Source organism: Lepidochelys kempii, chromosome 4 (genome assembly GCF_965140285.1).
Source record: "Lepidochelys kempii isolate rLepKem1 chromosome 4, rLepKem1.hap1, whole genome shotgun sequence".
In the NCBI taxonomy this organism is placed as follows: domain Eukaryota; kingdom Metazoa; phylum Chordata; order Testudines; family Cheloniidae; genus Lepidochelys; species Lepidochelys kempii.
This window is the reverse complement of record NC_136383.1, coordinates 115,413,631-115,436,515: the sequence shown is the minus strand read 5'-3', so window position 1 is coordinate 115,436,515 and position 22,885 is coordinate 115,413,631. Positions and strand designations below refer to the sequence as shown.

Genomic DNA, 22,885 nt, shown 5'->3' with positions numbered 1-22,885 from the left:
GAAAAGGAGTACTTGTGGCACCTTAGAGACTAGGATTGTGAGTTTAAATCTTTTGACCTTTCATTTCGTAGAAGTGTTTTCTGTAATAAAAAACAAACAAAAGAAAATTGAAAAAATAGAATCGAGGTTATTTCTAAATAGAATATTTTCCATGGGGTATCAGTAGCTTGGGGAATGGTGATCGTTTGCATTTCTGAAGTGTCTATCACCATAGCCTCTGGGCACTCTTACACAAACATCTGTGCTACAAAGATTGTTCCCTGCTGGGAGCATAGCTCTCGCCCAAATCCGCACGTACTCTGCCCTTTGTTAGAACATTTGGAATCTTGGATGAATCTTTTTCCTCAGTTCATCATCGTTTAGTCTGTTCTCTGGCAGATTAGATTACTTTGTTTTGATACTGAACACCTTTTTTACATCAGAATTATAAAAAACATGGATCATTGTAGGAAACGCCCATTTGGTGTTTGATAAGTCTTGAAAGATTATATATTGCCCAATTTTGATTTGCTTATTACAAACAGGACAGTTTGTTTATGGCATGAAATATAAATTATAGCTTCTGAATTAATCCTTCATTTTAGCACTTCTTTCATTTCAGTGTGAAGTAAACCAGTTTGGAAATGGGTTAAAAGGAATTTGATAGTTATTTAAAACAGTTAATGCATCTTTCAGAAACAACAGAGATATGAAGTATTTTATTTCAGCAATCCTAGGAAATAGATATTTTTCTTTCTCTAGGTTTTGCTAGATGAATCATAATCATTGAGCAGCATTAAGGTATACCCCAGGAAAGCCCAAAATCTGCTTTCCCAGTAGCAGGAAACATGCTGTAGTGACAAGAGCAAGCTGTAGCTCACGAAAGCTTATACTCAAATAAATTGGTTAGTCTCCAAGGTGCCACAAGTACTCCTTTTCTTTTTGCGGATACAGACTAACACGGCTGCTACTCTGAAATCTGGGAAGATGAGAGAATGTCTCTCACCTGCTGCTTACCTTACCTATACCAAATAAGTATTTGCTTATTAATGAACTTGTTGGATACACGTACTGTTTCTTGCCAAGTATTGGCAGTGCCTGTAAATAATTGGTTCCTTGGGGATAAAAAAGGGAATATTTATTATTATTTTATAGTCAGTTCCGTAAACTAATTATCCTCTTTTCTTTGAATCAAGTGAATAAGCTCAGAATGACAGATGAAATCTTGAACAACTACTTCACTGAAAACTGAACAGGATATTTTCCTGAAGTGACATGTATTCATTATAATTTTGGTGTAACATCTAAATAAAATGATTTATGTCTCTGTGAAATACATGTAAAGAGCTGATGATGCCCCAGGGAAAATATAACCAGAATTATTTGTAAACAATCTTATATGTTTTCTTATCTTAACTTGCTTTTATTAGTTAGGGCACTTGTAAGAAACAAAAAGTCTGGTTTTCATAAGAGCTAAGCTGATCCTGCTGCTCATTCACAATCCCTTGTTTGTAACATTGCAAACATTTCTACAGAAACCAGTTGTGATGTCAGAAACCAGTCCTATAATTTTTGGAGAAGGAATGAGCAGTAACAGAAGCGTTTTTTTTTAAAAAAAGATGGGTTTCATGCAGATGTTCTGGTAACAAAGAGCAAGAGGAAAATATCCCCTTAAAATATCTCTCATGAAATTGTTTTTAAACAGACTGCTGTCAGAGGTTTCCCAAGAGAAGCTGGTTTCTTAGAAAAAAGAAAAGGAAGACTTGTGGCACCTTAGAGACCAACAAATTTATTTGAGCATAAGCTTTCGTGAGCTACAGCTCACTTCATCGGATCCGATGAAGTGAGCTGTAGCTCACGAAAGCTTATGCTCAAATAAATTTGTTGGTCTCTAAGGTGTCACAAGTCCTCCTTTTCTTTTTGCGGATACAGACTAACACGGCTGCTACTCTGAAACCTGGTTTCTTAGAGTGATGCATCAACATTGCTTATTTAACTGAAAACATTCAGATACAAGATTATAAACAATTACAATAAATCAAATAAAAAAGTATCTAAGCATCTAAATAAGGAAAAATATTATGATTAACAGCAATTCCAAAACCTACTAAAAAGTGAAACAAAAACCTTTCTGCATCTTAGTTTTATTACTTGAATCTGGTAACTCTAAGCAACCAAGGCATAGAGTCCCTTGTGGGATGGCACAGATCTCTGTGCTGAGGCTTGTAACAACGTCCCAGTTGTGTGGTAGTAAAGAACCTCCCAGGGATATGGTAAAAACTCTGACACTTTGGGTACTGATGCTGCTTCTTGCCAAAACAGACAAAATGTCAGAATCAGTTGATTCCTATGAGATAAAAGGAATGAAAAGAAAGTGGTATTTTTCTCCTTGTACAGAAGTACCTTGTAGTAGTTAATCTTAAACTTCAATTTCTGTTGTATACTCCATTTTCAGAACTTATATATTTAAGATGTTTTAGGTCCCAGTGTTGCAAATCAATAGGCAACTTCACTTATGAGAGAGTAGCCCTATTGAGATGAATGGGGCTGCTCCAGTATGTAAAAAAATAAAAATTGGTGTTAAGTGATTGCAGGATGGAGCCTGATCTGACTTGTTGCATGTAGGCAGACCCTTTGTGAGGAATCAGTTGCATGATTGGGGCCATAATCTTCAGAGTCAACAACATAAGGAAACGAAATCAGTCTTGGGAGGTTTATGCTAATATTTTGAAATGAGGTTCTGGGTTTAATTTTGCAAAATAATGTGAGTAGCAAGGAGGTGGTTTTCTGAAATCTCAGGAAAGGTAATGGCTTCATACAGTTGGTGTCTATTTCAAAAGTAAAGGAGTACTTGTGGCACCTTAGAGACTAACCAATTTATTTGAGCATGAGCTTTCGTGAGCTACAGTGGGCTACAGTGGGCTGTAGCTCACGAAAGCTCATGTTCAAATAAATTGGTTAGTCTCTAAGGTGCCACAAGTCCTCCTTTTCTTTTTGCGAATACAGACTAACACGGCTCTTACTCTGAAACCTGAAATATTTCAAAAGTGTACATATATTTCTGTTAAAGTGCAAATTATGGGAGAAATTACTTTGTTTCGACTTTTACAGATGTCTCGTTTCCTGAGAAAGGAAACGATGCTGCGAAGACTTCTGCACGGGCTTAACTTTATGCGCTATGAGTAGTTCTACTTGCTGCAACGTCCATACTTCAATGCAGCTACTCCCAGTGACAAAATTAAGCGGGTGTATAAATCTTTGGCCCCAGTCCTGCACTTGTACCTTAGCGGTGTGAACTGCTGATAGATGTAGAGCATGAATCTCAATTAACTAGAAATGAAATCTAATCATCTGATAGTTGATACTAAATGAGTAAGCGGTGGTTGTAGCTTCACATTTCAGTATGCTGATGTGTTTGGGATTTTTGGTTATCTTTACAGATCAGAATCTGACAGATGCCAACTCCAACTTTGGGCTGTGGGGGGATGGCAAAGGTGAAGATGAACTGTCACCTGAAGAAATTCAGATGGTAAATTCTGTTTTATTTCTTCCCTCCCGCCCACCTTTCCAGCTAATGCTATCTGTGCATATGGTGCATTAAGGAACACAGTACACACTCTCACTTGGCTCTCGACTTGCTTTTTGTGCAGAGGAACTTAATAACAAATGTGCCTTTTCAACTTGGTTTCCTAATTCTTAGTATCAGTTAATATTTAAAATTGCTACAAAAAAAGAGAGATTGCTGTGCAGCCATGGTATTAGTGAGAGAGTATTTTTCAGCAATTAAAACTGCCCATTGAAATTTAAATTTAAATTGTCCTTTTAAATTACTGCTAGGGTTTGCTGTTTAAATCAGCAAACCAAGGAAGTCATGGCAACATTAAGAGAAGCATAAAAAAACTTTTGGAAGATAAAGATAGTTGCTGCTGCTATTGCCGTCCCTGTTCGAGTTGTTCTGTTGCCAGTTACTCTTATGTAATTTTATTCTTTTTATCTGTGAATTTTTAGAGCTTACAAAAGAGATTGAGCAGTTTTTTTAGTGTGAATAGGCAGCCTGCAAGCTTTCCTTCACAGCTGTCTGTGCAGCTTGCTTCTTTGCCACTTTATGAGGCTTGTTCTCAGAGCAATGTGTTGGAAAGCTAGAAAACTCAAACCCTGGGACTAACAAATGCTCTGATCCCAGTTGTCAGAAGGGGGTAGGTAAGGAGAGAGGCAGTCTTTGAGGCTCTTCCTACACTAGGGAAATTTTCTGAATCTTTCCTGCCATTGCTAACACCAGGTTAGCACTATCCATGTCAGCCATATTGGGAGTCCTGGTGTAAATAGGCCACTGGCTATCACCATAATTTCATGCTCTGTGTCAGTTAACCCTGCTCTTGGTAGAGCTGATTGACATAGTGCTTTAAAACGCACGTAGCAGCTGTAGCCCATCTACATGAGGTCTCCATGTCACTGAACTTTCTCTAGTGTGGACAGGACCCAAAGTATTCGGAAACCAGGTCTCGTGGGGCTTTAAAGTAAACACCTTGTATTGCACTTTGAAGCAAACCAGAAGCATAACAACAAACAGGCCATAGGTTTTAATGTCCTCAACATGACTAGTGTTGCTAAGCAGAAGGCTGCTGAATGCAGCAGTATCTGAAGTTCCATGATGGTATTCAAGAGTAGCCCTAGGCAACGTTCCCTCTAATTTTTTCCATCCACGTGCGGATTGAATTTTGTTATGTGTATCAATATTGAGGTAATGTGCGGATATGTGCCACCAGTAGAAACAAAAAACTAGATATAATATATATTTTTAAAAAGTTACCTATAGGGATAATTACACCAGCCAGGACAGATTAGGCATTTTAGAACTCACTACTCAAAGAATTAAATGTAAGCGTAAGAGAGAAATAAAAATTATGAAAGGCATAGACCAATAAAAAAACTAAAATAACAGCACTTTGAAAGAATAAAATTACAGAGAATATGTGTGCATTGCAGGAAGTATCAAGAAGTAACAACCACAATAATACAAGTATGTGTTGGGAGGTGAGTGTGAAAGACTGTGTGTGTGTGTGTGAGAGAGAGAGACACACACTGAGTGTGTGTGTGTGTGTGAGAGAGAGAGACGCATGCTGGCCCTTTAAGTATGCTGCCCGTTTAAGTAGATTGGCACTCACCAGTCTGAAACCTGTTTGTTCAGACAGAGAAGCAGCTGCCAGCAAGCTCCGTCCCACTCCTGAACCCTGTCATGTCCCCTCCTTTGCTCTATGGAGATGGGGTACAGGGGTGGGGGAGGGGGAAGAGGACACCCTGACTTCAGTGCCCCCTTCTCTCTCCCACCCTCCCCCGCCTCCGCTCTGCACAGCAAGCAGGAGGCTCTCAGGAGCAGCTGGCCAAGGGCTCCAAGGCAGAGGGAAGGAGTAGCGCAGCAGTGGGGGGAGGGGTACCTGAAGTGCAAGACACTGGATAGACTGCTGGGTGGCCATATAGCTTAGAGGGAACTTAGGTCCTAGGTAGAGCACTATAATACTCATCCTAGACATGACAAAGGTATAAATAACTGTAGGAAGGGCTATATCTAAGGAAAAAGGTCAGACTAACTTAGCTAGTTGCAGATTGAAAAAACAAATACTCTTGACCACAGTTGCTGAGTGTTTAGGAGGAAGGTGAGGGACCAAAATAGCCCCCTGAATTGCAGACCATATTGAGAATGAGTGAATGTGGCCCCTCTCAAGATAAGGGAGCAGACATGATCCTACTTAAAGCCCTTCACAGGCTTCCCTGGATGATGACAACATCCTCCTCCTCACACGTTACCATCTTTTTTTTTCTCAATCTGACATAAAAAGGCCACTTTTCACAGAGGCCTGTTTTCTTCTGTTTTCTTCCAGCAGTCTGCATGCTAATGTTGGAGCTCTCCATGTAAATGGAGGTTAACACCAGCTATTTGAGTTGCTATATATAAAAAATGGTTTTCTAATAGTTGATTAATAACCATCTTGTTATTGTCTTTTCTTTTGGCTCTGTGCTATATACTAGGTTTTGGACCAGTTGCCATACTCTTTATTCTAGCAGTTTAGGATAAAGTTTCATGGCATCTCTATATAGTATTTAAAGATTTTTTTAAGTGATTGAGAAATAAATATTCACAATGAGATGATGAAAGGAATTCTAGAATTCACAATCCTGAACTAGCTGTAGTCTGACATTCTGTCAGCTATTCCTAAGGGATAGCTGCTGGATGTTTTTAGAAAGTGCATTATTACTCCATGCAATCTTTCAAACTCCTCCTGCTCTTCATTTTTATTTTTTATATATTTGCACTTGGCATTGTCCCTCTTACTAAACCGACTCACTTTTTACACTTCATCTGTTGTGAGTCACGAGTGACACTTCAAATTTGACATATCCAAAAAACCTGCCTAAAAACAACATTGAAGTTCTGAGCTAAATAAACAAATACAAGGCCATCCTGTCACTTTTATTTTTAACATGCCTTGTTCTGCCGACATTTTGCAGGATGATACCCCAAACATGACAACGACCTGACACCCCTGCTATGCCTAGGCTAGTGGAATAACTTGTGTTGGAAGTTTTAACCTTAGCTCCAAATGTAATAGCCTGGTCAGTGGAGCATCAGATGCAGAATGCTACTGAGATTTTTTTCTTAAATCTCTGCTTGCAGAGTAATATATTAACATGGTAAGTAAATTGCTCCTGGGATTGTGCATTAGTTTACTTTTAAATATTAACTACAAATTTTCACTTCAAATGTGTTTTTGTTAGCATAAAAGGAAAAGTAGCTTCCCTTAGTACTGGAGCAAATAGCACTGGAAAATATAGCAGGAAACAAGAGGTGAAAGAAGCATACAAAAGTGAGCTATTGCTATAGCTAGAGTTACCCTCTCTCCTGCTCTAACTTACTTAAAATGTTGCCAAAAGTCAATCCTGAACTGGTTGGCTCATTTTCTTTTGATGGAGGTGTAGGCTACACCATACCTGCAGTTCAAGCGCTGGAGTCCTACCTGAAAAATCACTGATATCTTACCCAGAGTTGATCTCTTTTGCTACACCAGCATTATAAGAGGTGAATATGGCCAACATTAATCAAAGCTGTAAGTAAGGTACTTTAGCTTCTCACCCTCTCAAATGGGATTAGTGTTATCTGCCCTTATGGGTCCCCCTTTTTGATCTGTTAGCCTCCTGCTTGTGGTCTTTAGTGAACGTCACCTCCATGAGGAGAGTAGGTGAGCTGCATGTCCATGATCCTCCATATACTGTTTTGTTAAGGACGAGATATAGCTTAGGCCACAGTTTCTCTCCAAAGGAGTATATGTCTTCCATCTCAATCAGTCAGTATGTTTACTGGTTTTCTTTCCAAAGCCACAAGCTTGTAAGGACGAACCAAAGCTCTACATTCTGGATGTTCTGGCTTTTTCTCTAGATAGAATGAAGCCCTTTCAGATCTCTTCTCAACTATTAGTCTCCTATGCAGAACAATGATTGTCCAAGTGGATCATCAGCTCTGTTGTCATGTGCTACAACACTAAGGTTTCCACCGCTCAAGAAACACCATCTGTGCTTTCAGCCAGAGCACGCAACATCCACAACATTTGTAGGAAACATCCCTATTGTGGACACTTGTAGAGCAGCAATGTGATCGAGACATTGTGATTGCCACCAAGTCAAGGGAAGATACTAATGTAGGGAAAGCAGTTCTGCAGTCCCTCTTCCAGTGAGATTCCTAGCCCCACCTCCAGTGGAAACTGCACAGGAGTCACCTAGTTTAATGGACATATGTAACCACTCAAAGAAGCTCACCGTTACTCACCTCTTATAACTGTTGTTCTTCAAGATGCATTGCATGTCCATCATAGAGCTCACCCTCCTTCCCCAAACTTCCAGATGTTTAATCTAAGGGTCGGGTATGAAGGAAGTGAAGGGTGGGCAGCATGGCTCTGCCCTTTAGACCCTTGGCTTGGAGCATGAGGGCACCAGGCAGAGGCATGGCCCCTATGGATACCGCTAAGGAAAACTTGTCAGCACCGGTGCACAGGATGCCCACACATGTAGTGTAATGAACATCTACACCACATCTCAAAGAACAATAGTTATAAGAGGTGAGTAATCATTCTTTCCTGGTATTGCCCTCTTTCCTTCTCTCTCTCTCTTTTTTCATATGAGCAGTAAGAATGTTACTGATATAATCTTTTCCCTCTAATTGATTGATGCTTAAAGTGCTGCTAGCATTTTCTAGACCCAATATGAATAGTTTTATTATTAAATATAACTAGATGACGGTATTTACAAAATGCAGGGATGTGTGCAGTAGTTTGCTGAAATGAAACTGCACTGTCTCCAACACCTGAAAGCATTTTTGAGCAATAGTTCTCCAGGTATGCCTGAGGTTTGGAGACCTGCTGGCACCTAGCCAAAGGATTTTGTCCATATGTTGTTGAATTTTAGGTTATTTTAATATTATTGTGTTAATTAACAAGAACTCAAAGCTGATAAATTTACAAGCTGTTCTGAAAGATTTTCTCCCCTGGCAGAAATAAAATGTTTGACAAAACGCTGGACCCAGTTTTTCCATTCATGTGCGAAAACTAAATTCAGTGGAGTTACATTAGTACGAGCAGAAATCAGGCAGCTATATGCTCTTCCCTTGAGCATTGTATTAGGACATTGTACCAGATAACATGCTTCATCACAACACTGCAACAACCTAGTGTCTTCAATGCAAGAATCTCAATGTGCTTTACAAACGTCAAAGAATCCTCACAGCATCCAATAGCTGATTTGATAAGGGGTGTTTAGACATTTCTCTATTTTTATGTATGCTATTACAGGAATAGTTAATTTTTACTCTTTTAATTCTTTTTCTGTGAATAATGGTCCAATTGCATGGAAGTTACATTTATTTTAAGTAAATTGACTCCCAAAGGGTGAGAAATACTGTAGAAACTGGAGTATTGGTTTTAAAGTGTTGTGGCAAATTATACCCATAATTCACAATCAGTGTTTCATGATCTTTCTTAAGGGTAAAATAATGAGTTAAACCTCTCTCATATGGCTACAACAGCAATTTAATTCATTATTTCACCCACAGGAGAGATCATTACATGGTCCAAAATGGTTGCAGACTATTGTACGATTTGCACAATAAATCCTAATTTATAACCCATAGTGCAGGTATATTAATGCTTTTATAGTTATTGTAAGCAGATGTCTTGTGGTCAGATTGAGTGGAATAAAATCCGTTTCTGCTGTGTCTGTTCTGAAAAGGTCTAATTTTCCTCAACTACTTTCATCTTATTATTTTTTGTCTACGGTGAAATCACATACAGACATTTAATGATGTGTCTCTTGGGATAACAAAAAAGAACTCTGATTATTACTTCTATTCATTAAATCTTGGACAAAGTCTAAGCAATTTGTCACTTTGTGCCATCCTTTTGTAGCAGCATATTTTACTGTCATAAAAAGCGCTTTCTTTATTAAGCCATAGATAGTTGAGCTATATTTAGATTGTTGTAGTTTCAGTTTTATGTTCCTATCATGTAAATTCTTTTGTGACATATTGATGTATTATGTGGTGTGTTCTAACCTTTTGTTCAATTGACTGTTCTATCATAGTTTATTACAGTGCAGACCAAATAATTCATCAGCCATCATTTCAAATTACAAAGTTTATCTAGGGATATTTTTTTTAAATATGAGTAGCGGGTTTGGGATTTCTTGTAAAATACATTCTCAAAGTGGATTTATACTATTTGTAACAGATCACAAGCATTTACTGTGTATTGAAAATCTGACTTTTAAACTGGTTATATAATTCTTACTAGGGTGCTAAAAAACGGTAACATTTTTGGTGCTGAATTTTTAATACAGGACTGTTCCAACTTATTCCCACAGAAGCATGAACAAGTTTGAATAGTCCTGCGTGAAAAATTCAGCACCAGAAATTTTACCAACAGCTATAAATTGGCTGCCTTCTCCAGTCAATGACTATCTTGACTATTTGGTGCTGGACCTTCTGTACTCGGTACACCACTTTACTTCAGGTTTACACTGGTGTGACTCCATTTAATACTTACACCTGTGTAAACCTGACATAGTGCAATGGTGAATCAGGTCCCACGGGTTTAACTCTTCTAGCCATTCATTACTATAATTGTAACTATGTCTATACCAGTCATTAGATTTTGTTAATGCATGCTCCCTTGGAGGAAAAGTCTCCAAAGACAGGGTCCTTGTGATGGGAGGTAATTTAATCATTTAGGTTGGGATGTTAGAATTCTGCCATGATCTAATCATGAATCTGTGGGCAGGGGAATAGGCTGAACTATGGATGGATTACTGCTGATAGGACTGAACCTCTGGAAGAGACTTTCTAGAGTGCTTCAATGCTTGTGGGGAAAGGGAACTTGTATCACTAGATATCACTCCCCTAGAATCACTCTGTAGTTGAGGATGGGTAGGCCAGGCTGCGAATATTTGATACAGTTGAATATTCCTGATACATGGAATGTAGCTGTTACGAAGCCATCCCTAAAGATATATCTGTAGACAGGATAGGACATTTGGGAAGAAACAGATGAATGGATTTGCTAAAAATTATCATAGTCAGCACCCACTCTTCTGTTGTGAATGTTGAAGCAATATTAATTGGACACTAGCTCCTTTTAATGGATTAATGCTCATTTTAAATATCAGAATGAAGTAAATAACACACAATTACTAAAACAGTATTTCAAAATGTAAGACCATCTGTTGTGGGGTGGTGACTCCTCTGTAACGCCCCTTGCTGGCCAAACCTGGGCACTGAAGGCACCCCCTGCCTCGGTTTTCCTCCCCAAGGTGTAGTGCCTCAGCTTTCCAGACACTAGGTTGTTCTAGAGATGTGACCAAGTCACAAACAAACACTTCTTCCACTATAGCACAAGTCAGCTAAAATTCCCAACAAACACAAGGTTCTTCTGCCTTTCAGGAGCTTCTCTTCAGCCACAGGCTCCATTCCCAGCCCCTTTTTGGGCTACCTTTGAGAGTCTGTCTGGCTCTGGGATCGAGCGCTCAGCCCCCAGGCCATTTCCCCTGGAATACTGTCCACGTTCCCTGCTGGGCTCTGTTCCTTGCGTCCTTCCCTATTCTGGTATAGAGCACCAGGCCACAAGGCTAATAGCTTTGGAGTACCCAGCCTCCTGTGGACCATCACTCACGGCCTTTCACAGGAGCCTGCCTGCTGTCTGTGATTCCACTCTAGACTGATCTCTCTCAGCCCTTCTTCTGTGACCCAGGTGTACATTAAAGCATCAGCTGACACTCCTTAATCCTGCCCTCTCAGGCTGGGAAGCAGCTAATTAATTATGGCATATACGGGGCTGGTCCCAATTCTCCTTAAAGGGACCAGTCACATTGTGACAGCATCTCTCCGTAATGAGTAAATAAATCCCAGAACAGTATATCCTAAAAAGAAATATTCTAAAATTCAGGCTTCCTTTCTTGAAGGGCAAACTTCCTCCTCATAGATCTGCTTGGTATGTTCTATTCCTGGAATGGTCTAATGGTCACTCTATGAACTAAGATCATTTGGAAGGGAAGAAGTGCCTGACTATACCCAAAAGCAAAAAGAAAAGAATTTGTACTGTTGCTGTGTTGGAAAGTTGGAATAGTGTTACCAGCAGGAAAGAAAAATACTGGACTATTATACACAGTATTCAACGGCATATCCTAGGAATATGGATCAACTAGTAGACATTATGGAGACAGTGTTGATTTAGCCTCTTGAATCTCTAAAAGTAAGATTCAATTTCTGGGTTAGTACAAAGATTCCAGTGTATCTTCCTGAAATTTACAGCATGTAATCTGTAAATAAAGATTGAATTTTCTGAGGATTTTCAAATTAATGTCAATTAGTTTGAGATAAAAGTAGATCTTTTGAAAAATTTGTGCTGTGAGCATAATCCTTTTTTATGCTAAGAGGACTGGGGGGAAAGTGACTAGGGTGAGAAACGAACATTGTGATTAATTTTGAAAGATGGCAGCATAATGGCATTAAAGTTGCCTACTTATGCAGATTGGAGCTGCACAAAAGCTGAGTCTGATTAGCTCTGTGCCATATTGTGCACATTGATTTACATGCAGTATCTTGAAAAAATTAATGATGAATTAAATGTTTAAATTACTCTGAAGTATTGAAATGTTTACATTGTCCATCATTTAAAAAAATACAGCTTAGTGAGGGCATTTTCAGTAACGTCTGTGTAGAAAGCGAAATGTCTAGCTACCTACATGAGACTAATTTCACATGAATGTAACTACCTGTCTTTCTTGTTAAAGATAGTGGTTCTCAGGCAGTTACTAAATTCCTCTGCTTTTTGCATTGACATATAGTGTTCTGAGTAATTTTTGCTTAATCCCTACAGAACTTCTGTTTCTTAGAAATACTTGGCATTTGCTCAGATTGCTACCAACTCCTATTGGACAGAGCTGCGGAGCCAGTGCTCCCGGTGGGGACAGCACGTGGAGTCTCTGTGACTGTCCCTCCGCCTAGGAGCCGGAGGGACATGCTGGCTGCTTCTGAGAGCCGTGTGGTGCCAGGCAGGGAGCCTGCCAGCCCTGCCGGCAGCACCACCAACCGGACTTTTAATGGTCCGGTCAGCACTGCTGACTGGGTATTCCAGTCAAAAACCGGACGCCTGGCAACCCTATAATGCAGAAGCATTGGATTTTTATTGCTAATGAAATTGAAACTCGATTGGCTTATGCAAAACACAAAGGAAGTGTTTTAATAGATGAGTTCAGTGTAAACACCAAGTGTTCTTGAAAGAAATGGAATAATACTCATTCTCTTTGCACAGTTAAGGTGCTGGACTATTTCACTCCACTCTCGTGTCAAATTATTTGGACTGCAAGGACCACATTTTCCACTATTCATACTGCTACGTATGGGGCTCTATATTTAGAAATACAATATATCACAGGCACATCCTACCTAGGATGTGTATTATAAGTATTAAGGTTTCATATCCAGTAAAATTTTCACACAAAATAAATCAACCCAGCATTTTCCACCTATAGCTGTTCAGGGACTCTGAAACTTTATAGTGGGCGATTTCAGAAGCATACCTGCTCTTTGAGAAGTAATCAACATAATTCTGAATTCCCCTGGGTGTGGTTTTCAAATGGAATTTGTGACTTTCAATGGGATTTGTTCTCCTAAATCACTTAGGCACTTTGGAAAATCCCATCCCCATCTATGTAGAGTTTCATCTGGTGATTAGGGCATAGAAACTGGTTCTTCTTGGAACAGTTTCTTTAAGGTGAGGATTGCAGTTAGCCTGTTATTTATATGTTACAGTTTGACTGTGCAGACTTGTTAAATCATTTTCAGATCTGTTAGTCTTTTTGGATGAGCATGATGCAAAATCTACTATGGTGAACTGCAAATGAATTGGCAATTAATGTAGTCCATCTCTGAAAGAAGAGCTTATTTCCCTAATAAAATTTGTTTATGGTTATTTGCTTGGAAAATGTAATGATAATAGTACATTTAAAAGCTATTTCATTAAGTAACCCCAATTTAAAATGGAAAGTGACAAGTTAGAGAGACTGCAACTGTACTGGCCTTTGCTTTATTTTCTAAAGTATCAGTACTAGACGTCAGAAGGTTTCATATTTTGTCAAACTCATGCTCTTAATTTCATACTACACTAGGTTAGAATAATATCATATACTATGGCTGCTTCTAAAGTCAAAACATATGTTAAATCAGGAGGATTGTTGCTTTTATTGTGTCTTTTGTGTACTTGTGTATTGAGCAAATCTGTAGAATCATTTTGGCTCATCTTTGGGGGAAAAGAGGAAAATAGTGGCTTTTCAGGTGGCTGGTTAAAGCAAACATGTTCATGCTGGTTTTTTCTACTTCTCAAACTGGGGTGAGTAATACAGAAAGATCTCTGCAGCTCTTAATTAATTCACTAACAGTCAATGTTTATAATTAATATTGAGATCTTGCTTTCTTGTTTAGAATGTCTTTTACAACAATCTGTGACTTCATGTGGTTTTTGTTGTTGTTTTGTTTTCCTCCTTTAGTTTGAACAGGAAAACCAGCGACTTGTTGGTGAGATGAATAGCCTATTTGATGAAGTGAGGTACAACTTTCTCTTATTTGCTGCGTTTGCATGTTTTATAACCAGCGTCCCCTGTGTTCCAGGGCTACAGAATCCACCCCTTGCTAATATCTTGCTCCAGAATATGAACTTTCATTTAAAAAGCTAAATCCATAAAGTTGGGTATAAACCTTGAAAATGTGAACTGAATGTAAACTCATGCCATGTTGTTTCCCGAGTCTGCAGGCAGCCTGAAAAAAATCTGATGTTTGGTGTCTGATATTTCCATTTGATGGGTTATAAAACTCAAATATAGCCATTTAAATATTAATTGTTTCATTGCTGATCTTTTTAATAGATAGATAAATCCAGATTGTGTTTATCCTATAATGCCCAATTATCTCCCATGCTTCTCCAGGTGCAAAAGACCCAACTGCCCACCTACCAAACCTCTCCATCTTTTCTCTGACAACTTCTACCATACATGTGTTGTCAATACAAGTCTTCAGCAATCAAAAATTTTAAACATGGGGTCATCATAAAATAGATATGTCAAAATAATTAATTAATCTAAGGGCTACTGTATTTGTATTATTAATTTCCATCTCATTTGGATAACCCTCATTGTTAAGATAAGTGAAGCTGCTACAGAACTTCCAGTATACTCCAGCACCTGTGCAGGCTCCACTCCCTCTCACCATAAATCATGGAATATTTGTACATTACTGCTATCTAAAATTGCTGACAATATGACTACCATATTAATAGTATGATTTGCTGGGTTTGAGGATGTGAGTCTAGAGTAATCTACAGTGGAAAATCTTTGCACTAACACAATGACATATCTGGGGGGGTGTTTTGTTTTGTTTTGTTTTGTCAAGACAAATTGAAGGGAAAGTGGTTGAAATCTCCAGACTTCAAGAGATATTCACAGAAAAAGTCTTGCAACAGGTAAAAAATGTTTGCTGCTGTAATGTCAAAATGTCAAGAGAAACAACTGAACTGTATGCTTAAGAGAAATGAGCTTTTCCTGCAGACATTTCTCTGCTGTGAAACTGCTCTGTGTCTTATTTACATTACGTTATCAGAGATGTGAATAAAAGAAAACCCAGACACTGAGGAAAAATGGAACTTAAAAGTTGTGTTTCAAAGCCAAATACCGAATGGCTTTTCCTGCATAATATTCTTAGTAGATACATCTTCCTAGTAAGGTCTCTTTGCTCCAGAACAATGTATTGTTAATGTTGCTTGTTACTTATGCTCAGTTAGTGGCATTTTGGAAACTAAACATCTTTCCTAAGACAACTGGTGAAAAACTATAGGCTACACGTAGGTCTGATACAAGGCTACTGAAGTCAATGGAAGTTTTTCTATTGATTTCAGGGTCCTAGTGACATAGACAGAAAATTTAAGATTTAATTAACCCTCGGTTCCTTGAAGATTGGTAAAGATGCACATAAAATATTAAGACACATACTTCTTTACTTCATAGTTGTGATCTATTCTGGCCCAGATCTTTACAGTTAACATTTTTCTACAGAATTTGTCATTGTCTTTATGGAACTCTTGCTCAACAGGACACTGAAATTGACAATATTCATCAGTTAGTCGTGGGTGCAACAGAGAATATCAAAGAAGGCAATGAAGACATAAGAGAGGTAATGTTACTAAGTAGTGTTTTGATGCATTTATTGTTCCTAGCTATCAAAGCATTTTTGCCTAAGCAATACCCTATACTATGGCAATATTTACAACTTGCAGGCTGCCTTATGGGCATATCTGATTAGCAATAGCAGTGTGGGCGGAAGCTACCCGGATCCCTTACACTGAAGTGTAGCCTGTGAAACTTCATGTTTCACTAATGTTGATCTGAACAACCACTGGGACCTGTAAACTTTGCTGGTCTTTACCTCCTTGTTAAAGATGAGGATAACCCTGGGCTGCATGTAGTCACCTATGCAAAGGAGTTTGGTGGAAGAAGACACCACTGAAATAGATGGGAATGCAGTCTTGATATGCTATCTTGATTCGAAGAGGCCCTTCCCCATACTGCATAAGGTCTTGTTTACAGGTTGTCTTATCTAAATGCCTAAACATGAATTTAGGACCCTATCATTAGGCACTTATTTTTGAAAATCTGTTTGGGACTTTTTTTTCAGAGACTTGATTTAGGATTGTTATTTCTCATATTCAACTATCCAAAAGGTAACATGGCTTAGCAGGCAGAGCATATGATGGCAGGGATGAATTTTTTTAGACTCATTGCCAATAGACTAAATAGATTATTAATAATATTCAGCACTTAAGTACAGTGCATCTCATTCATGGCTCTCAAAGCATCATTATCTTCATTCTACAGCTGGTAGAACTGAGGCACAGAGAGTGTAACTAACTTTCCTAAGGTCACATAGTGTGTCAGTGGCAGAGCTGGGACTAAAACACAGATCTTCTGATGCATGTTAACTTGGGGAAGTCACTTAACCTCTGTGCTTCAGTTTCCCTCCCCTTAAAACTCTGAGATCCACAAATGAAAACTTCTGTATTTAATTGAGACTGATACTATTAATGATAGTCTATTGATATGAAGTCTAAAATAACCCCCCATCCTTCCCATTTCAGTTGAAAAACAAATCTTGGAATCAGTGTTTGGTATTTTAAACTTGGACTTGGTCATTTACAATATTTAAATATTGCCTTGAGCTATGTTAAATCAGCCCTCAGTAACAGCTATTATTTAAATCACTAAAGAGCTTTAATAAACTATTTAGAGAAGCCGTTTCTCTTGTTCTTAAAGTTAACTTTTGGCATTGAAATAGATAATGTATGCATTTTTAATCAGTTCTTGTATCACTTTCTTAGAACATATGCCATGCACAAGAATGAACAGTTCTAATCATTAACTAACCCAACTCTATTGGTGGGATGGGGGATTCCTTTTTTCCCTTCTGCTGACTCTGCTTTTGGAATTTTGAGGCCTGAGTCATGGGGTGAGAATCTAGAGAAATATGGGCCTAACTCTTCTCTAAGTGAAGTCAATGGTGAGTTTTTCCACTGGCTTAAAGAGGTGCCAGACTGGGCCCAGATAGACTGTTGGTTGAGTCATATTATGGAAATCAGTATTTTTAGGGAAAAATAGTCATTGAGCTCATATCTTCCTACAGGCAATCAAAAAAAATGCTGGATTTCGAGTATGGATCCTTTTCTTCCTTGTAATGTGTTCATTCTCCTTGCTTTTCCTGGACTGGTATGACAGTTAGGCTTTGTTTTATTATGTGCTATGTTTGAATAAGATTTAGACATTCCTCCTCTCAAAGCAAGATACACTATCTGCAAATGACATATTGTTGTGACTGGAAAATATTTTCCTGCAAAAAAGTGTGTATGTACCACTCTTGCAGTGAACAGATCAACACCATTTGAGTCCATTCAGCAACTTCATAAAACAGGTAGTCTTTCAAAGCTAAAAACTTTGAGGCAGCTAGCAAGTGAAAAGCAGACTCCAGTTTAGTACGTTGCAAGAAATTTTCAATAAAATGTAAGTTATACGTTTAGGAAATTTTAGCCCACCAAACCAATTAGTGGAAAGTTCACAATGTAGACAGGATGTACAAAGAAGAAAATTGTTGCAATGCAGACAGGGTTGAGCTTTTCTGTTTGTCTTCTCAGGTTTCTTTTTTAGTCACATCACTCACTACAAAGTGTAGAGACCTTGTTCATGTATGACAGCCACTCCTACTCCCGTAGAGTTAGTTTGCGCAGGGGTCACTTGTATTTGTTGGGAAATAACTGTCTTTTAAACACTGTTATAAAGCTTTACTTACACTAGGTTCTAAGAAGTTTGGAAAGTGTCATGTTTGTTAAATTATAGTAAACCCATTGTGATGCAACTGATGTATTGAGATGTTGGAGCAAAGCCGAAGAATAGATAATATAGAAGCCAAACTTTTTGAAGTATTAAAATTAACTACCTGTTCAAAACAAAAACCCACACTTCAGAAACTGTTGGAGCCAGGAGCTTATGAACCACCTCCTGCTGAAGTCAGTGAGAAAACTCTTTGACTTCAAGGGGTGCAGTATCAGTCACCAAATGAGTTGTTTTCAGCTGCTTGAAATTTTTGAATGTTTTCTTTTGAGGACAGTAACTAGCCTTATTGTTCAGCAGCTGGCTCTACAATGAAGTTGTTTAGTGGTCTAAGGTTAAGGGAAAATATAGTTTTAAATTACATCGCTAGAGGATAATAATGAGAAGCAAATCTTACAAAATTTGAATTCATGTTTTTGGTAAAAATTTTGATTTCGAAGTTCATTTTACTGTGTGTCTTGGGAAATGTATATAAACATACTGTATGCAACAGGCAATATCATCCTTATTCTTTATTTTGTATGAAGTGAAAATGTCAAAAGTTACATGTGAATTAATTTACATTCAATAAAGTACATGTCTACTAGCAGACAAAACATGGTATGTTGTGATGTGTTTGCATTTTTAAAGTTCAAACTCCTGTAAAGAAAATTTTGGCACATAATTTATTGCTTTTTATGCATTCCACACAGCATAATAACAAAGCTTTTTATAGTTCATAACTATATAATGCACACTCATTGTTATGTTTGGTATCAAACCTATAGAATTGAGAAGCAGTGGCCATTTTGTACTTTATTGGTATGTAAAATTCTTGATACTAAATACATTAATAATGGATTAGAAGAAAACCCAAAAGTGGAGCTGACCAAATTTGTTCTACTACAGAACTAGACAAATAACCAATGATTTCCCTTCATTTTTGTATAGTGCCTATAACAATGAAACTTTTGACATGTCCACTAGAAATATCACATTCAAGTAATATGAAAGGAAAAGTGAATCTCATACCTAAAAGCTTCACACAACTTATTTTGTCTAACCAGCATATTAATAAAATTATTTTTGTAATGCATATTTAGGATTAAATGAAAAAACCATGGTTTCATACAAAATAAGAAATTTGTCAATACAATGAAACATCAAACTTGAACGTGCACTCACAATACTAGGCTTGTCTACATCTTTTTTCCTCCAAAATCATACATAAACAGTTATGCTTCTTCACTCAATTTCGACATGTCACTTTAAAACAGCAAGTAGCGTAAACTAATACACTAGTTTCACTTGTGATGTCGTGTAGTTTAAAAGTTAGCAAATTGCAAACAGCATAGTTAACTCAAAGCTATTCAGAATATATAAAAAGGGGAAAAAAGTGTTAATGTTATATAAAAGGGATTTTTTTTTAAATGTTGCTCCCTCTGTCATATCAGACAAATTACAGACTATATCTAGAGTGAAAGGCTTTCTGCCTCTTTCTTCAGTGTGATCAAAGGATGTCTTTTCTCATCAAAACACCCTCCAGTTCTTAAGTTGCTTTTACACCACCTGAACAAATCCACAGCTAAAAATGTGTCTCTCTCCCCACTATGTCCTATCTCGTTTGTGTTTCAGTGCACACCCTAACATACTAAAGCCATAGTGGCAATGTAGTGAAATTTTGTTGACAGTAATAATAAAACATTGAGCATGCCTTGTTGCAGAGAACTTCATTATCACTTACAAATCAACAGTGAAGAAAAATATGCTACCTGACAGTTTCTCCATTCTAATCATTACAGCATGTCCTTGATATCAGCCTTACTTGAGCTGAAAACAAAAGTTTTAAATATAGCTCTTTGCTAAACAAGAGATCACTCTAGTTATGGCTATGGTGGTTCAGTTTGCAAAAATGGCTACATAATAAAAACAAAATCAGTTCAGACAATAAAGCACATTATGTGAAGTCCAAACCACTGAAAAATCCAGTGAAAAATTGTCAGCATCCAGTAAATTGCAAGAAAATATCTAAAGTTAATTTTTTAACATTGAAAATGGTGTCAGAGCTCTAAAGCGACGCTGATATGCACCTTATTTTATGCCCATGAATGTTTTGTAGCAAGTTTTATTTTTTGCAAAGCAGTATCAGCAAACAGAAGCAATTGCACCATAAACATGAGTAACCTCTAAATTATCCATAATTATATTTAATGAAAAGTTCCTTAAAGTCCCTTGGTTACCTTCAAATGACATAATAATTAGCTTATCGCACTAAGCTGATTTCTCAGCAGCTTCAGTCTCCTGTTCAGACAATTTCTCTTCTGACAGTACTGTCATCCACGGAGACACTGAGCGTGTGATGGTTTGTTTGGCCAGATTGTAGTGGTTTATGACAGTGTAAAATTTCCCTCGAGCACTGGAGTCTTGTTCAGAGTAGTAGTTCTCTAATCCAGCTGGAATGCATTGATTATTCTGGAAGAAAACCCACCATTTACATTAGAGACTGTTCCAAAGACAAGTAACTTCTCTTTATAGTCTACATGATTTTCTTGTGTGTGAGTCTAGAAGCAACACACCAATATTGTTGAATCATTGTGATGATAATAGTATACAGTGGTCTCAATGATCCAAATTTATTTTGGAATACATTCCTTACTGTGATAAACCTCCTAGATCACATCTTATTTTCATGAGTCCCCAGGGGACAATAGTCATGCAATTGTACTCCACTATACTTCAGTAGTTATTATTACAGACACTCTAAAATAGCAGACAACATCAAGCAGTCAAATTTAGTTTGTTACCCTAACAAGGTTTTTTAAAAGGCTTTAAATGTCTAGAACCAGACATTTTTGGTGCCTCTCAATACAACAGTCAGCCAATTCAAGCAGTTAAAGCTACAGTTCCATAGTTAGATATGGCTGTAGGCACTTTAATAGCTTTTATTCAACACAGACTGAAACCAGGCTAACGAATATGCTGTTGCCAAACTATGAACACACTATGTCAGTGTAGTAAACCTAATGCCACAGCAAAAAAAATATATGCCTGTATGTGTTTACACAAAAAGAAACCAAGATTTTCAAAAATACATGGCTAAAGTTAAGCTCTTAAATCCATGCTTAGGCTTCTAAATATGGATTTCAGAGTCTAAATGTAGCCACCTATTTTTGAAAACTTTGTCAGATGGGGACATGTGCATGCTTTCATTATCGGTTGGCTAGCTATAAGCTATTATTCCAGTGATGATGTAGTAAGCAACACCAGTACTAGCTAAGGCAATTTCAACTCCGCTTAGGAGGCTAGTTCAAGTGAAGATGAAGGAAAATATGACTAAAAATAATTTTTTTCCCAAGGTATTGGTACTTGCACTACTCAGATCAGTTTGAAGAATGAAGAAGTCTAATTACGTCTACCTCAGCTAGAAGCACATTTAAAAGAAATGGTATGCTAAGTCTCCTTACAGAAATGGAATATTTATATAAATCATGTTCAAATACACAATACATTTTAATAGCATTCTCACAGAACTCCACAACAGCAATAAAGTTGAGTGGCAGCACTCCTCAGGCACAATAGAGGGCATGTTAAAATTACAACCTTAATGACTAGATACCACTTTAACAGTGTTTACTTTTCTGTTTGTCGAATCCTCACCTTAGTAGAAAAGAAAGTGGCTTTTAATTGAGTACCAATAACTTGGATGTTTAAAGAGACAGACAAAAATAAAACAAGATATTCTGGGAGATACAATGAAAAGTATTAATTTAGAATAATTTGTGTCCTAAAATGTTGGGGTAGAGCATGCATTAGATAAACACTAGCCCCATTCTGTAGGCCACACACACACAAAACTTAAGGAAAAAAGTAAAGGCAAACCAAAACTGTGAGGTTGTGTGTGTTATATCTATCAGAAAGGGTCTGAAGAATAAAATATTGTGGTAGGCCTGACCAGTGCAGGAAGCATTGCTGCCAAAGAGCATTTCAGTAAACATCCTTTTGAAATTCCTAATTTGTAAGAGCACATTGGATTTGATGACTTTGCAGTTTTAACCCATTCATCCATTCAGTGTTTACAAAAGCTGGATGCATGTCAGATTAACGATAACATAGGACAAGGGACAGTGAATCTTGTTGGATAGAGTCAATCTACCTGGATTTTCCGCTTTGTCTTGTCTTATCACTAGCCTGGATCCTACAACTGGCTCCATGAATTAAGTCCTAGCCCCACTGAAATCAATAGAAGCATTGCCACAGACTCCCATGCGGCCAGAATTTCACCCCATATCAGCAGAGTCCTAGGCTCATGCAGAGCCCCAGTGAAGTCAATGGGGCTCTGTATGAGCACAGTGGTCAAAGCACCCAGAGACAGTTGGAGGATGGGAGCCTTGGTGAAGAATGGCAAGGGTAACTCCAGGATAGTAATCATTTAGCTGTTTTTGCTCAGCTACAGCAACCACATTGTCATCTGAAAATATAAATTCTTAATGTGAAAAACTAGAATAGTTTACATTAGCACTAAAACAGAAAAATGATTAAAATGCTTCTGTAATTGGCATTTATGGCAACTGTGTTTCATTATAGCACAAACTGGAAGCAATGCCTGATTCTTCTCATTATAGGCCCCTATCTTCAGTTGCTTATAACTTTGACAAACTGAGTTAAAATACTCCATGTCAGGTGTCCAACTCATCTGCGTTGCATATTGAAATTACTACATGGATATAGCACATTCTGTATGTGATTTTAACAGAACCTTAATGGTACCATTCCCTGACTTTCCTGCTCTTACATTTAAAACTGATACATCACAGTGAATGTGTAATGTTTGTAGAGCGCTTGGCATGCCTTAAAGATGAAAGGGGCTGTATACTTTAAGCTGTTATTAGTGATTAGGGGGGCACAATCTAGTTACCTAATTAAAATTGCAGGGGGCAAACAGAAGAATTACCAGTATTGGAACCAA

The 22,885-nt window shown here is 37.8% G+C and overlaps 2 protein-coding genes across 10 annotated transcripts in view; one reads left to right on the top strand and one right to left on the bottom strand.

Annotated features, from left to right (window-relative positions):
• Positions 1-22,885, top strand: part of STX18 (syntaxin 18) — a 118,397-nt gene that overhangs the window by 89,932 nt on the left and 5,580 nt on the right. For 5 of the 6 annotated variants that reach the window (XM_073342518.1, XM_073342516.1, XM_073342515.1 and 2 more), the window contains 5 exons: positions 3,420-3,508; positions 14,062-14,120; positions 14,960-15,029; positions 15,656-15,736; positions 17,240-21,364. In XM_073342518.1, coding sequence (XP_073198619.1) covers positions 3,420-3,508; positions 14,062-14,120; positions 14,960-15,029; positions 15,656-15,736; positions 17,240-17,335 — 395 coding nt within the window. In that variant the 3' untranslated portion in view covers positions 17,336-21,364. The remainder of the gene's footprint in view (positions 1-3,419; positions 3,509-14,061; positions 14,121-14,959; positions 15,030-15,655; positions 15,737-17,239; positions 21,365-22,885) is intronic. The other variant, XM_073342517.1, reaches the window with a different exon arrangement.
• Positions 18,373-22,885, bottom strand: part of NSG1 (neuronal vesicle trafficking associated 1) — a 27,008-nt gene continuing 22,495 nt past the window's right edge. For all 4 annotated transcript variants that reach the window (XM_073342524.2, XM_073342525.2, XM_073342523.2 and 1 more), the window contains exon 5: positions 18,373-20,391. In XM_073342524.2, coding sequence (XP_073198625.1) covers positions 20,191-20,391 — 201 coding nt within the window. In that variant the 3' untranslated portion in view covers positions 18,373-20,190. The remainder of the gene's footprint in view (positions 20,392-22,885) is intronic.